Genomic DNA, 14,154 nt, shown 5'->3' with positions numbered 1-14,154 from the left:
TATTATTAACTTTCTATGTGGAAGGATGGAGCCCCCTGGAAGATCAGCAACTTCATCAAAGTCTGTATGGACATCAAACAACCAAATTGTAAGGCTGTAAAACGCTTTTAGGATAGATTTTGTACGTAAGGCACAGTTTGGAATGAGTGTAAATATAAATATTTACAGTATAAATATAAGGTTTAGAAATTCTGTATACAAGCATTTGCACTCTACATATTTACATTTGCACTCTTTCCAAACTAGGCCTAAAGCCTAATGTTCCATTTCTTGGCATTGCAAATTTTATTTGTGCTGAAGTGAATATATGGGAGTGCAAATAGGCTGAGTGTAAATTCTGGTTTATTTTTGCTTTAGGTTTTACTTCCTTTTATTTGTTTGTATGGAGTAAAACAGAAAGTACTATGATATATTCCCCACTTTAGATAAAAGAGAATGAAGGCAAGAGGAAGGCTATTTATCTAGGAGTAAGGGAGGAAGTAAAATGACATTGTCCCCATTTTATTTTAGAGATAATTAGGGTATAAATTTAGCATCATATAGGAGTACAAATTATACTTACAAACAAGCAAACAAATGCAAAATTAAGCTGTGTAAAAACAAATAGAGTCCAAGCCATCCTAAGTTAGTAGATTCCTCTTAATGATCACAATCACAAAATAAATATAGCAATACTACATAGTTTCCTTTTCCATTAAATAAGCATTCCCATTCTCATTCGGTAGTACAAGAATGAAGAGCAATTATGGTATCTACTACACTGCTATTTGTAGAAAGCTCCTGGTGTTAATCTGGGTATTTATGTATTTTCCCTATAGTCTATAGTCGTCTATAGTCTATAGTCTATAGACAGCTTGTTGGTTCAACGACACCAGAAGCTTTTCCTCCAGCATTGCTACAAAATGATTTGGCAGCTTGATTTTCAATTGCATAGGTGAGCCTTACATCTTCCATCGTGATCCCGGTACATGGGTTCTTTGGGCTGCAGTTGAATTTCACAGCTACTTGTGTTGCTGATGTTCCTTGGATGTTCTTGTATGTCACCTCACTGATTTGTATGCCTGACACCTGTAAAAACCCCATAAATATATTGATTTCAAGGCATTTAAATAATAACATTTTGAAAACCCATATTATCTTTTAATATAGATAATAAAATAATGGACCCGGAAGCCCATTTCTGGGCCCAACTCAAGGCTGTCATTTTTGGAGAGAGATTTTTTTACCAAAATACCCTTATAATACTGTACCTGATGTGGGCAATTTTCACCATGAGGGCAGTAATTTTGGTCGATTATGATGGGGTTTTCCACATTGTTCATGATGGCGTGCTCAAAAAGGACTCCTTTTACAAATCCATTACTGGGTCTTGCCCATGTCTTAATCCTCAGCCCATTATCAGTACCAGACAAAGTAACAGTTTTAACTGTCACGTTCTGGACGCCTGCTTCTTTGAGCTCCTTGCCAAGGCTTCCAATGCTGCAGCAAGGGAATCCCCACACAAACCTCAACCCTATATTCCTACAAAGTGATGATGAATCATACATAATAAGTAGTTTAAATACATTGATCTAATTAATCTAACCTGATGCCATGCCCTGGTCCACATGCAATGTTCTCTATCCACAAGTTGGTAGTACCGGGGCCAATAGAGATGCAGTCGTCGCCGGTCTTGATGTTAGAGCTCTGGATCGTGACAGCCGACGATGATTCAACATGAATGCCATCAGTGTTCGGGCTGTTTCCTGAGGCTGCAATCTTCACCCCTTGCACATTGACATTCTGGCAATCATCGATCACAATGTGGTATAACTGGCTATTTATCGATGATAATCCATTGATCGCAATGTTCTTTGAATTTGTAATGGTTAGAGACTGCACTAGCAACCCACAAACAAAGAAGAAAAAGAAGTGTCAATATGTGTTATGGGCTTCATGCTAGGTCTGGAATTCAGAGGTCAGTTGAACATTTTCTTGTTATTCTTATCAAGTTTTCTAAGGAAAAGGTTCTACTAGGAGGGTCATTGCAGAAGAAATCTAATTAGCGACCCTCTATCTATGGGACAGATATCAGTCTAGACTATGTATATATAAATTCCTACTTTGGAGGATTTATTTAATAAAATTAAACAAACTAAATTAATATAGTATATGAATAGACTAATTTCCTTGTTCATTCCTTGTTAAAGATATATGTGAATATAATGGACTCTGTGGAGTGAACATGCATGTGGCCAATACAAAAATTAAGGTCTTTCATTCGATGGATAGTATTGGTGCTGGATGCATCGCTGGACACGTAGGCAGAGCCCTGTTGACAGCCCAATCTGTCGATGGACAGCCAAATTAAGTTTTCTCTCTCCAACCAGGATAATTATATTTATAGCTAGGTAGGGTCACTAATTAAGAGAAAGAAGCTAATTCACTCCATGAAGCTCTATCACTTCACTGTTTCACTACTCTCCTTTCAGAAAATACTAAAGAATATTTTCGGGCAAACTTGGAATCACGTACACACGACAGAAATGAGAACTTAATTAGTTGTTAGCTATTATCAACTTACCCTGGCTCCGTTCGGGCAACTCTTCCCGGCAGCCTTGCAAGCCCACAGGGCAGATCCTTGCCCATCAAGGGTCCCTCCGTAGATTGAAACCCCATTGACGTCCCGGAAGGAAAGCCAGTAACCGGAGCTACCAAGGATACGGTAGGCGGAGGGGGCCACGAGTGTCCCGTCCAAACGTATTGTGATGTCGTTGTTCTTGCATTGGCCGCTGAACACTGCATGATTGAGTAAGTATCTCCCCGGTGGGACATAGATCATGGCGGAACTGACCGAACCGCAAGCCCCAGCCCATGCTTTGAGGAATGCAGGAGTTGAGTCAGTTTTGCCATCGGCTTTGGCTCCAAAGCTGGCTACATTGTAAGTTGCAGCTTCAGATGTTGAATAGATGAATACGTAGATAAGTGAGAGAAGAAAATTAGTGGTGGGTTTCGACATTTTGATTGAGAGAGAGGAAGAGGATGAGCCGAACTATGTGAGAGGAGGAGATTATCAGAAAGTCGACCCAAATTAATGATCGATCGAGAAACTTTGGATGATTTGTTAAGCTGTGTAGGAGAGAGAGATGAGAGAAAGTTAGAGAGCGTCGGGCTATTTATAAGATTTACCAAGGGGTTGGAGATGGGCACAAGCCAAAGCAAATTGGGTGGATTTGAATATATAAATCAGAGAAATATAACAAATTAAGTAGCTTTCATTCATGTTACGTATAGTAAATAGTTCAATAAGAACATGTCCTCCTTATGTAAGCCATTTGTTAGTTGTAGTTGATCTTAGTGAATTAATGGTGCCCCACAGGATCTAGAGTTTCATGTTATATGTGGACTGATTGATAATGGCGTGTGGGATTTGTCAAACAACCCACGTATTACCAAAAGAAGAAACTAGAGGAGATCTCAAACTCTTGTTCTCCTAAAAGCTAGCTAGCTTAATATAGGATGGTGGCACCAAAAAATTAATTGTTACATCTTTAATATTGTTTGTAGTTGTAGGACATTTAGTTAGAGTAAATAGCACTGTAGCTCTAGCACATTGAAGGTAATAGACTTCTTTTGCTTTTTCGATCGATAATTATATCTATATATATATATATGAAATTTTATGGGTATATGTATGTATGTATGCATTTATCCTTTGGATGTATTATGAATTCTAATTTTGTTAATTAACATTGGAGGGCATCAACTAGTGATGGAAACCCCAGTACAGCCCGTCAATGGACTCCAAAAGTGTGATATCTAAATATTTGACTCCAAATCCGATTATCTCATAACCCAGATGTGGATGCTAGGCTTGCATCCAATTAACAATTAAACCGGATGCTGATTTTTAAGCCATCCAATCAGATTAAAATATGAATCTAATAAAATATTAGATACTATATATTATAGTATAATTATATAATATATATAGATAATATATATAATTATATAAAGTTTATAAATAATAAATTTAACCTTTTATATTTGTATACATTTTTTATATATGTATAAGTTAAAAAATTATTATTATTTTTTTATTGTTTGTCATTTTAAACACAATTATAATGGATGCAGATTAAATCCTAAATTATGTTTGGACTTGGTCTGGATTCAAATCCAAGGATTTGATAATCAGACCAGATGCGGATTTAACTGAATCCGATTGATTTACAGCCCTAATTTTGGTTTTACAATATGGATATGGTGCATTTTGTTTATAGTTAGTAGGAACGATGATCATGATATAAATAGGACATGTTGGAAACTCAAATTTCATCCCCCACTCTTAAAATTATACATATTGCTTTATTTATATTAAAAATAAAATTTAGAGAAAATTTTCTGAAATATAGGGGACATGGGGGGCTTTCATCACATAATGCAGTACACAAATTGATAGTTGGGGACTTGAGGACGTGACGAGTGAAAAGGATTTATATTAGAGAAACAATCAGTAGTAATAGGCCCAAACAGTGGCAGGGGACCCACTTTCAATTCCATTTTTGGCCACCCTAGTTTTTGTTTTTTTTTTTTTTTTTTGAGAGAGAAAGATATACAGGTGCAAGGCATCGTGGCCACTAGCCATGTGGGATTACAGGACTAACAATTGCGACTTTTTTTTTTCTTTGTTGTGTGAGTGGTAATAATGTGTAGAGCCATTTTGGGCTTCAAGCTGTCGAGTGTTGGCTATTATGGAAAGGTACGGATAGGCTCATTGCAGATTTCTGAATTTTAATACAGAACTATAAACATTCAAAATGTCAAATACCCCCACTTTATACATCAATGCCTGCTCGTGAATTGGCATCAGTTCCGAGCTGGCACCTACCCTAACTGTACTTTGGGCCTAAAATTTCTGACCCTGTGATGAACCTCATTCTCCCTAGTTATTATGAGTTTATGACATTTCGCAAGCCTTGACAGGCCATACCTGCCTCCTCAAAAGGAAAGCTTGGCATGGCCCGCACCCAAGCCCAAGTTGGCTAATATTGGGTTGGGTCAGGTTGTGGGTGTTATAATTTTTTTAAAAAGATTGAAAAAAAAGTTAAAATATATTAACAAGATAGACAAGAAATTAAGAAAAATTTTAAAATTTTATTTCATATGAATTTTGATATACACAATTGTTTATATATATATATATATATATATATATATATATATATATATAGATAAAGATAGATATATGAAATAATAAAATAAAATTTAAAAAATACAATAAATTTGGAATGAAAGTAGTATAATAAAATTGAAAATAAAAATGTATATACACATGTTTGTGTATGTATGTGTATATATATACATATTATTAAACACACACACATAATATTATGATTTTATAGGCATCTTGGATGTGAAAATGATCTCTTAACTTAGAGAAGTCTCAATAATATTTTTATCTGATACTGAAATTCAAGTTTGTAATTCCAAGTAGAGTGGAGTAAAATGCATTACAATAACATATATTCTGATGGAGTAAAGGGTGAAGTTAAACTCTTCTTTCCTTCCTTTTCTCCCCTTTTTGTTCAAAATTCTGATCTTAGTTCAATCTGACCAACTTGTGTGATGTAAAGAAAAAGCATTTGAGTTCATGTTTTATTATTATTATTATTATTATTATTATTATTATTATTGTTGTTGTCGTTGTTATTTGTTCTAATTGTTTGTTGAGCAAAACAGATGCCCTAGATTTTATTCTTATGGATGACATGCAAGATAAGGGAAGCTAGATGGATTGGATTTGTATTCCTATAATAGCCAAACAGGACCTAATTACCAAATGGAGCTTGGCAAAATGGCCAAACTAAACCTGTTGGATATGGCAACCAATCGATGGTTGGAGGACGTGACAAGTGAAAAGGATAGTAGAGAAGGAATCAGTTGTAGGGCCAAACAGTGCCTGGCGAACCACTTTTAATTCCATTTTTGGCCACCCTAGTTTTACGTTTGTTTTTTGTATGTATCAGAGAGAGAGAGAGAGAGAGAGAGAGAGAGAGGGGTGCAAGGCATCGTGGCCATGTGGGGTTACAGGACTAAGAATTACAACCTTTCTAGGGTGTGTGAATTGGTAAAGTGTAGAGCCATTTTGGGCTTCAATTCAATATTAAGATATGTGATTTAAGGTTCCGTAGTCATCTAATGTCCTTTTCTATACAACTGATATATACACAACATGTATACAGTGTTGTCCTTTTCTACACACATGGGATATTAACATGGACGAATACTAAAAAAGACGTGATCGATACTAAAAAAGCTTTGACGAACCCTTTTGTAAATTTTGATAAATATCACTTGATTGTTTACCACTTTTATGATACATTTAAAGTATATATATTTAGGAATTTGGTTATATTTTTCTCTTTTTTTGAAATTTTTGTTTTCTTATTATATTCATTAACGCCAATGACAAGCGAGAGACGTTTGGGGACATTAATTTCCTGCAAATCTTTCATTATACATTCACCAACCTCTCCCAAAGGCTGAAGCATATTCCTTCATGTCTCGGCACTTACGTGGTGGTTTAATTTAATGCTATAACCATTTTGCCATGCATGAGCACAAGTGAGAGAGACATGATGAGCAAGAGAAACGTATCATGCATGAGCACAAGGAACTATTTGTTTCCTTCCCATTCTGTTTTTTTAGGAAGTTTGCATTTAAACATTTACAAGGGAGAAAAGGAAGTAGCCATCTCATGTCACCTAGGTATAAGCTTTTTCTCATGGTTTTTAAAACCAGACCGGACTGGACAAATTGAGACCAATTCTGTTTCCCCCAAAATCGAATTTTTTCAATAAAACATTGATTTTGATCAATAAACTGCTGAACCGGACAATTAACCGTTCAAATTGTTCAAACAGTTTTGACCATTTATTTTATTTTTTTATTTTTTTATTAGAACAGGCCGATCGTTCGGTTCGAATAGTTGAATTGTTCGACCCAATAACCAGACCCCTGACCAATTCGGTCTCCAAATCGGTTTTAAAAACCATGCTTTTTCTTCCCCTACCCAAAAAATGTTGAGATAGATTCACACTGTCATTTGACCAGATTAATTCTGATTATTAGGTAATCTTTACTTTACTACTATATTTTCGTTTTTATTTTCTTCTACTTTGTAAACATCTTTTGCATTAGATTAAATTCATGTTGATGAAACTCCGATTATAGAATTGCATATGATCGGTTGCAAACAAGTTTTGGTCTGGTAGGTTTGGTAATGACAAGGCAGAAGGAACAGACCTTGTTCTTCTAGGTCTAGTTAAGGTTATTGGATTCATTCATTAGTGTCTATGTGGAGTTTAGTGTTCTTTGCCTTTTTAATATTAAGGCTGGTGAGTTGGAGATGTTTTTAGAAACTTAAGTGGCTTTTATTTAATTAAAAAATAAAATATCAGACGATTGGACCATTAAAACCGAGAATAAGTGGTATTTTCAAGTTTGGGTTAAATGACAATTTGCATGGGTTTTAAAGGGTTGAATGGATTAACCGCTTAGTTAACTGATGCAGCGCGATCTGGGCACTCCTAGCTGGCGGAAACCTGGCTCCTAACTGGTGACGGACGGTACTTGAGACGAAGAGGAAGGTGAAGGATTCCCAGGGAGCTCGCCCTGGGAACACTTCGATGCTTAAGTTAGAACTTGAGAGAACTGAAGAGAATACAAAGAGAGAGCTAAGAGTGCAGATGGCGCAAATTCAGTACCTTTGCTCCTTGGGGGTCGGGGTCATTTTATATTGGAGATCTCTCAAATCAGGCGTAACCGCCTCTGCCACAACCGTTACTACCAGAGCCGAGGTGGCAGATGCAGGCAACCATTGCAGGGTATGGACATGTCAGGCATGCCACATCTGGCAGGCATGACGCCGCCTGACAAGAGACGTAGGCACAGCCTCCAGATTCGGCAAGTAGTATTGACAGGCAGATCTTTCCTGCAGGTTGCCGAGCTACTTTGCACCGAGCTGCCTTGGTCCGAGCTACTTTACGTCGGGGTGCTAGGCGTACGCCAAGGTGCTTATGCTTGAGGCGAGCCTTTACGGGTAGAAGTGCTAATGGGGTTGTCCGGGATACTTATCCGTAGGTCGGGGTGTTCCCTTCTCAGGAAGGAAGAGTTCGGGGCCCACTGGGAGGAGCTCGGGAGTCCTCGCTTGGAGGGAGCTCGGGGCACTCCTCCCTTAGGGAGAATTCGGGGTAAGCTGGATGTTACTTCTCGGCGAGTTGCCACGTCCACCGAGTTGTCTCGCCGGACTTCGGCGAGTTCATTACGCCGAGTTATGGCCAGGCTGCCACGCTGAGTTGTCACTTATGCCAGGTTGTACCCACGTGTCCCTGTGCTACAAGGTCGGGCCAAATCAATCTCCATCAATTGCCCCCCACTCCCCGTGCTGGGGGTTTTGACCTAGCGCAGGGAGTCCGCGGTGTGCCAGGAGGATTTGGCTCGGAGCTCAGGCCTTCTTGTCAAGCGGCTTATTGGTCAGACCAGTTCACTGCTCGGCTCAATCAAGGGCAACCCGGGTCGCATACAATCTACGCGCGGACGTCATGCGATCTATGGACTTCGTGGACGTCAAAAAACGCGCTAAACTGATTTCGCCTCGGGGGTCGCGTAGCCGGTCTTCTTGAGAGACGTCAGATCGTCTTGATCTTGACCATTGATGCCCGAGTACAGTGGCTATAAATAGAGGGGGTCCTAGTCATTTTTCCCTTGCCATAAATTCTCAGCATTCGTCTTGAGCTTGCATCTAAGGTCTCCAGCTCGGGTCAATTCTCCCTAGTTCGGTTGTTTTTCCTTGGTGAGTCCCCTTAGCTTTTCTTTCACTTTCCTTATTCCTTCTAGTTCGTTTTCATTTTTCTCCGCTATGTCTAGTTTCGATAGTCAGCTGGATGAGCCCGAGGTGGGTACCTCGGCTCAGGGTGATCCCACCGAAGTGTAGTCTCACGAGGCGCAGGAGGCCTTGGGTAATCTGGCGTCCACCTCTCATCGAGGTCGGATGCCAGATAGGTTCGGTCTTTCCACTATGACCCTGGAGAGGCTCCGACACCTCATCCGACAATACAATCTACCTAGGGAGTACACCTATAGTCTACCTGCGGGTAACTTCCCATGGGAGCACGGTACTGGCGAGATCGTGATCTTCCGGGAGCAGCTTATAGCCGGGCTCCATCTTCCTTTCCACCCTCTTATCATAGAGGTTTTGAACCACTTCAGCGTCACAATAGACCAGCTTCACCCGAACTCCATTCGTAATGTGGTCGGGACCATTTCCCTCTACTTCGAGTATGTCCTCCCTTTAAACTTAGACATTTTTTGCTTTATTCTCTCAATAAAGAAGAGCACTTCAAGCGTTCTCCTCGAGCACCGGCGGGCCTACTACCTGTCCCATCGTCCAGGTTTCAAGTTACTGCACAAGCTTCCTAGCAAAGTCCTGGCCTGGAAGTAGGACTACTTCGTAGTTCGGAACACCATAGGGTGGCCCTTCCCCACTCATTGGAGGGCAGTTGTTCAAGACCCCGGCGTTATCCTGGACAAGAAGACAAGGGAGATGCTCCAGTCATGGGCTGAGCTCGGGTTTAATTACAAGGATTATATCATCGCGAGCAAGCTCATACATGCCGGCTTGAGCCCAGGTAGGTCGTCTTACCTAGAGTTAAAACATTTTACCTTTGTGGTTTGTACCTTTGAATTGCTGACGCCGAGCTTTATTGCAGGACCCATGGAAGAAGAGAAGCTCAAGGGAGAGGCTCTTCAGGCATATGAAGGGGAGGAAGAAGAGAGATGCCAAGAGAGCTCGCATCGAGTACCCATAGGCCCCCACCTCCGAGCCCAAGCTTCCACAGGCTTCTACCTCTGAGCTTGAGCTCCCTAATGTACCTCCGATCATCGATTTGGAGGAGATCTTACCACCTCGGGAGCCCGAGACATCGGTAGAGCCTATTCCAAAGGCAGCTGTGGAGCCCGAGGTCACCACCGAGGTCGCTAATGCAGCGGCTGAAGCTTCCACCAAGCCCATTCGCACAGCCGAGATGGTGATTTCCATCTTGCGGAGTCAAGAGGGAGCCCGGAGCATCCTGATCCCTCAGTGCAGCCTTCGAAAGAGTAAGGGGGTTGTCTACGTCGAAGATGTCTCCATCTGGGGCGACCTCACTCCTACTCAGCTTAGAGCCCGAGCTGCCACCCACACAGTGGTGGTAAGTTATAAAGACTTCTCCCCCTTTCTCTTTTTTTTTCGGTGCTAACCAATCCTCTCTTATCAGGTGAACTCCGCTATGCATGCCTTGACCCTTCAGTTCGAGAAGCACCTGAAGTGGGCTCTATCTACCGAGGACTCGGCTCACGCAGCCCACACCGATCTGAGGGCAGCTCGTGACCAAATCTATCGGCTAGAGAGTGATGCTTCAGCTCAGAAGAACGTCATCGAAGCACTGATGGCGAAGAAAGAGGACCTGGCACACGAGAGGGATGGGCAGAGCTCGAGGTGAAAGGCCTCAAGGAGGACAAGGGAGCCCTAGAGCACGAGGTGGAGTTCCTCAAGGTTGATATCAAGGAGAAAACCGAGATCTTCACCCAAGCCATAGAGGAGACCAAGGTCAAGGCCGTCATGGACTATATCAAGTCGGATAGGTTCGATACCATGCTGGGGGAGGCCTATCGTAAGGGCTTCAAACTCAGCCAATGGTTGATAAGGAACACGTACCCCGAGCTCGACACAAGTGCCATCACCACTTGACAGATCACGAGTGACATAGCCCGGCAAGCTACAGAGGATGCGGATTCCGAAGAAGAGGGTGGCGACAACGAGGTAGATGTCACTGACCTACCCAAATCTCCTGAGGAGGTCCCGAGTAGAAACGATGAGCCAAAATAGTTGTCCTTGTACTATGAGCCTGCGAGCTCAGTTTTAGTTTCTTCTTTCTCTTCTTCTCTTCTTTTTAATCGAGCTCATTGTATAGAACTCTCCATTAATGAAATTTGTTGTTTGCCAAGTGTTGTTACTTGCCGAAGTGATTGTTTTATCCGAGCTATCATAGTTAAGTGCACAAAGTAGGGTTTCTCAACTGTCGCCACCCTGAACTGTCTCCCAGTACCTTGTAGGGGTGGTTTTTATAACGTACACCAAGGTGAGCGATAGAGTAAGGCATATGCCTGAACTGTCTTCCAATACTTGACTTGCTGGTTGTCCCTAGCGGGTCCAACCCGTTGTATGTCGAGGTGGGCTAAGCACCGTAGGGTCCATATCCGAGCTGCTTGCATCCTTGGCATACTATGCACTGTAGTGTCGAGGCCCTTGGTTCTTTCTACAGTTTTCCCATGCCGAAGAGGCGACTAGGTCTTATAGTGCCAAGGTCATCATTAGCTCAGCATTTTGGCCCTTGGGCTCAGAGAGCAACTTGTAGTTCACTCAGCTCGGCCATCATGGGTAATATTGCCTTAAGTTGATAATGTTCCATGCCCGAGGTACTTGTTTCCCTTCTAGGGTTTCGAGCTCGTATGTACATTCCCTGAGCACCTGCTTTACTCGGTAGGGTCCTTCCCAATTAGGCCCGAGCTTACCAACACCGGGCTCAGGCACCATAACTTTACGAAGAACCAGGTCTCCGACGTAGAAGTTTTGTTTTTTGACCTTGGCGTTATAGTACCGAGCTACTCTTTGCTGGTAGGCCGCGGTCCTGATATATGCGAGGTCCCATACCTTGTCAAGTAGATCGAGATTGGTGCGTAGCTCGTCTTCATTTGCCTTCTCATCATATGATTCTAGTCATAGCGTGGGGACCTCGATCTCGACTGGGATGACTGCTTCAATGCCGTAAGTGAGGTTGAAGGGAGTCTTGCCTGTTGCGGTCTTTACTGTGGTCCGATAAGCCCATAATACGTTGGGCAGCTCGTCTGCCCATAGTCCCTTGGCTCGGTCCAGGCATGCCTTTAGTCCGCGGAGGATAGCTCTGTTCGTGACTTCTGCTTGACCGTTTGCTTGAGGGTGTGTCACTGAGGTGAAGTTCTGTTGAATTCCCATTTCTTGACACCAGTTCTGGAATTTGATGTCCTCGAACTGCTTACCATTGTTAGAGATCAGTACCCGAGGTAGTCCGAAACGGCACACTATGCTCTTTCGAAAGAAGTTCTGCACATTCCGGGCTATGATTGTTGTGAGGGGTTCAGCCTCAACCCACTTAGTGAAATAATTGACTGCCACCACTAGGAACCTTCTTTTCCCTGTTGCTGGTGGGAATGGCCCGAGTATGTCGATCCCCCACTATGCAAATGGCCACGGGCTAGTAAGGTATTTTAGGTCGGCGGCAGGCTGGTGGTGGATGTTGGCGTGCTTCTGACACTTGTCGCATTTTTTGACAAGTTCGGTCGCATCTACCTTCCTCGTTGGCCAGTAATACCCCTGTCGAAAGCTTTCTGGGCGAGGGCCCTACCCCCCAAGTGTCCGCCACACAGGCCCTCATGAGTATCGCGGAGGACGAGTTCGGCCTCAGAGGGTCGCAAGCAGCGCAGATAGGGGAGCGTGTAGGATTTTCGGTATAGTCGTTCGTCTATCATGATGTATTTGGCTGCCTAACGCTCTACCCTTCTGGCGGCATTACGATCTGTAGGGAGGGTTCAATGTAGCAGGAAGCTCGCGAGCGGATCGATCCAGCTCGGCTCTGCTTGAACGACGGGAGCGACCTTCTCTGCCCCCCCCCCCCCCCCGAGAATGCTAGGCCGAGGTAAGTTCTCTATATACACGGTTCTCATGGTGTTATCACTAGTGCTGGTTAACCGGGATAGGGCATCGGCCTTAGTGTTCTCTGATCTTGAGATCCGCTGGATGAAGTGTGACTAGAAGTTGAGCAGAGCCCCTCTTACTTTGGCTAAGTAAGCTATCATGGTTGGCTCACGAGCTTCGTACTCACCCGTAACCTGGTTGACCACGAGCTGAGAATAACTGCAGATGACAATGTGCTTGGTTTTCACCTCGTTTTCTAGATTTAGCCCGGCTAGTAACGCCTCGTACTCTGCTTCGTTGTTGGATGTCGTGAACTTGAAACGTAGTGCATACTCCAGTTTCACACCGCTTGGCCCGTACAGAACGATCCCATCTCTGCTGCCCTGCTGGTTTGACGAGCCATCTACGTGAAGGATCCAAGGCTCCTCATCCCAGTTTGCGCTTGGTCTCACTAGGAGGGATGCCATGCTAGTTGCTACTTAACGGTGCTCGAGCTCAACCGGCCTGGGAACCTCAGGCTCGCCTGAGCTGGGGGTCTCGTGTTCGACCGACCTGGGGACTTCAAAGCTAAAGGTGCATTTTGTGACGAAATCTGTTAAGGCTTGGGCCTTGATAGCAGTTCGTGGCTTGTACTGAAGCTCGTACTTGTTGAACTCGATGGCCCACTTCGTCAACCTTCCGGAGACCTCGGGCTTGAGCAGGACTTGCCTCAGAGGTTTGTTGGTAAGGACAATGATGGTGTGAGCTTGGAAGTATGAACGGAGCTTCCGGGCTGCAATGGCTAGTGCATAGGCTAGGTTCTCTATCTCTAGATACCTCGTTTCTGCTCCCTACAACACTTTACTAACATAGTAGACGGGTCGTTGGACCCGATCCACTTCTCTTATTAGTACCGAGCAGACCACCTCGTCACTTGCTGAGAGGTACAGCTCTAAAACATCACCCTCTTCGGGTCGGATTAAGACTGGGATGCTGGTGAGGTACTTTTTGAGCTCGCCGAACGTGAGCTGGCACTCTTCGGTCCATTCGAAGCGTTTGCTTTTTATTGCCTTAAAGAAAGGCAAGCAGCGGTCTGCCGACTTGGACAAGAAATGGCTCAGAGCGGCTAAACGGCCGTTCAACTTCTTTGCCTCCTTCAATTTTCGGGGTGGTCTCATTTCTAGGATAGCCTTAATTTTGTCCAGGTTAGCCTCAATGTCACGTCAGTTAACGATGTACCCCAAGCATTTACCCGAGGTGACACTGAAGACACACTTATTCGAGTTCAACTTCATGTTAAACTTACGCAGAATTTCAAAAACTGAATGCAAATCTTGTATTAAATCATGTGAAAATTGGGTTTTGACGACCATGTCGTCTACATAACATTCTATTTTCCTGCCAATCAATGGGTCAAATAA

The 14,154-nt window shown here is 43.0% G+C and overlaps 1 protein-coding gene across 1 annotated transcript; it reads right to left on the bottom strand.

Moving 5' to 3' along the window:
* Window positions 1-633: 633 nt before the first annotated feature.
* Window positions 634-3,135, bottom strand: LOC104591004 (polygalacturonase-like). The gene is made up of 4 exons (XM_010249773.2): window positions 2,564-3,135; window positions 1,586-1,875; window positions 1,251-1,479; window positions 634-1,068 (listed from the first exon to the last, which is right to left on the bottom strand). The coding sequence occupies exons 1-4, from the start codon at window positions 2,996-2,998 to the stop codon at window positions 844-846; spliced, it is 1,179 nt and encodes a 392-aa protein (XP_010248075.1). The 5' UTR covers window positions 2,999-3,135; the 3' UTR covers window positions 634-843.
* Between the last annotated feature and the right edge of the window lie 11,019 nt (window positions 3,136-14,154).

Source organism: Nelumbo nucifera, chromosome 1 (genome assembly GCF_055504915.1).
Source record: "Nelumbo nucifera cultivar China Antique chromosome 1, China Antique-T2T, whole genome shotgun sequence".
Taxonomy (NCBI): domain Eukaryota; kingdom Viridiplantae; phylum Streptophyta; class Magnoliopsida; order Proteales; family Nelumbonaceae; genus Nelumbo; species Nelumbo nucifera.
This window is presented reverse-complemented; position numbering and strand designations above follow the sequence as displayed.

Excerpts from the sequence above, each read along its gene's own strand:
- LOC104591004 (XM_010249773.2), bottom strand. The coding sequence starts at position 2,998 with ATGTCGAAACCCACCACTAATTTTCTTCTCTCACTTATCTACGTATTC. Across the intron at positions 1,876-2,563 it reads GTTGCCCGAACGGAGCCAGG|TCTCTAACCATTACAAATTC; the intron begins GTAAGTTGATAA and ends TTGCTAGTGCAG. Across the intron at positions 1,069-1,250 it reads GTGAAAATTGCCCACATCAG|GTGTCAGGCATACAAATCAG; the intron begins GTACAGTATTAT and ends GGGTTTTTACAG.